This window comes from Cyprinodon variegatus, unplaced genomic scaffold (genome assembly GCF_000732505.1).
Source record: "Cyprinodon variegatus isolate N-32 unplaced genomic scaffold, C_variegatus-1.0 Scaffold1233, whole genome shotgun sequence".
Classification (NCBI taxonomy): Eukaryota; Metazoa; Chordata; class Actinopteri; order Cyprinodontiformes; family Cyprinodontidae; genus Cyprinodon; species Cyprinodon variegatus.
The window spans coordinates 89,839-91,863 of record NW_015151686.1 but is presented as its reverse complement, the minus strand read 5'-3'; the positions used below and the strand labels follow the sequence as shown (position 1 = coordinate 91,863).

Below are 2,025 nucleotides of genomic sequence, written 5' to 3'. Positions count from 1 at the left end.
TAGATGACAGGTCCTGATCAAAAATAACACCAAGATTTTTTACTTTATTATCTGAAATCAGTTTAATCCAAATGAAGTGACTGGCTAATCAGCTTCTTCAGGTCTGATCCAGAACCAACCAGCAGGGTTCTACTGAGACACGGACCAGGACCGGATCCGGAAGCTTCTGACCCGGTCCACAGTTTTAGTCAGCCATCTTGTTAGCAGACAGCTGCATTGATTTGGTTCCTTAAAGCGATGTAGAGCAGATCTAACCCTCCGACTGCTGTTGCCATGGTATCAGGAGGCATCAGGGACACACCTGGCCTTCCTTCCCTTGGCTCCTCCCACTATTCCTACCCCTCTTCCAGGTACCTTCCTCTAGGAAAGGACATCCCCCAGATGTCGAGAAATATTTTCAAGGCAGTCAGAGGACATAGAGGACCAGCAGCTGGACAAGTAGACAGGATGTCCATAGAGACGTTAAACCAGTGGGGGAGGGGGAGGAATAAAGGGTGAGAACCTGTGCTTGAAGTCCTGCAGACAAAGCAGAGAACATGAGTTCCTGCAGGCTCAGTGGATCAGACTACTTCCTGGTTCTCACTTCCCAGGTGAGAGAGCGAGCGAGGCAGGCTGTGTGAGAGAGAGAGAGGGGGGAGGAAGCAGCCTGCAGGCGGGGAGTGGCCCAACCTATAAAAGGCAGCTCATCTTCCTGCTTTTCACATTTCTCTTCTGTCATCTGTTTGCCTCAGACCGGAGACTCTACCTGCACAGGTGAGCAGCGCACACACAGCCAGGGTCAGAGCCCGGGTCGGGGTCAGGCTTCGGGTCACTCCCTCCCTCTAATCACTGCGTCTGCTTCCCCAGGATGTCGTGGAACAGCTACATCGACATGCTGAAGACCCCCGACCAGAGCGGCGTGGTCCCGGTGGCCGAGGCGGCCATCTGTGGCATCGCATCTGGACAGGAGAGCGTGTGGGCCAGCACGCCGGGCCTGGCCAAAACAATCACGGTGAGAGCGCAAAGAACGCCTAGTTTACTTCCTGTTTCCAGGCTTCCTGTAAGAACCTGACTTCCTGCTTCTGTTTATTAGTCTGCGACGGCAGCATCACTATGTTCCCATCCAGGAACCCATTTCTGACCCAAATGCTGCCCTGTGGTGGCGACAGGTGACATCACCTGGCCAGCTGCCTCCTCATTGGCTCTGTGGCCCACCTTCCTCCTCAGGGAGAGAAGTTGATGTTTCTGCAGCTTCTGCTGCTTCTTGCCTCTTGGGCGTTGCTGCTTCCCGCTCTGTCAGCAGAGATGGGGGAGCCCTGAAGATGCGTTCAGGCATGAAGCTGATTGGCTGATTTATTCTGCATGTTGGAGCAGGAACCTAAAGCGATGCTTTAGAACTTCCTGTTCATGCAGACCGACTTCCTGCCGTCTGTGCAGCAGGAACACGGTCAGCGTCCCACTGAAGGCTGCTCCACCACAGCAGCTTTCATCTTCCTGCAGCTTTCTGGCTCCAAACAGGTTCTGGTTCTGTGGTTCTGCTTCCATGCCGGGTGGGGTTAATGCGGCAGGTTCCGGGTTCTTCTGCAGCGTTTCAGGGACTCAGAGGGTTCAGCTGCCTTATAAGGGCATGGCGGTGCAGAGGAGCCAATACAGGAAGCTGAACCACCACTTCTGGTTTCCTCTTCTTCTTCTTCTTCTGCTGTTCTCTGAGCGCTGCTCCGTGTTCAAACCTCACAGCTCCTCCTCCAGCTTCATCCTTCTTCACCGATTTTAATCAGATTTTCCAAAATGGACCAAAAGCCGTGAAGCTGTCCCTGATCTTCCTGGGTGGGTGTGTAGAACGATCTGCCTGCAGGCCTGCCTTCTGATTGGCTGCTGCTCTCAGGAAGTGGCCGTGTCTCTGCAGGCCTCTGGCCTCCTTCTGCACATTCTTGTCCAGACTTGTTCTCCTCACATTCCTTCAGCTTCTTTTTCACCTTGTTTTCCCTCCAGCAGCCATTCGCCATCTTTCTCCATCGTTCTCCATCGTTCTCCATCGTTCTCCAT

The 2,025-nt window shown here is 53.5% G+C and overlaps 1 protein-coding gene across 1 annotated transcript in view; it reads left to right on the top strand.

Annotated features, from left to right (window-relative positions):
* Positions 1 to 596: 596 nt before the first annotated feature.
* Positions 597 to 2,025, top strand: part of LOC107102310 (profilin-1-like) — an 8,451-nt gene continuing 7,022 nt past the window's right edge. Inside the window, exons 1-2 of the mRNA XM_015401559.1 lie at positions 597 to 753; positions 847 to 991. Of these exons, the coding sequence (XP_015257045.1) occupies positions 848 to 991 (144 nt within the window). The 5' untranslated portion in view covers positions 597 to 753; position 847. The remainder of the gene's footprint in view (positions 754 to 846; positions 992 to 2,025) is intronic.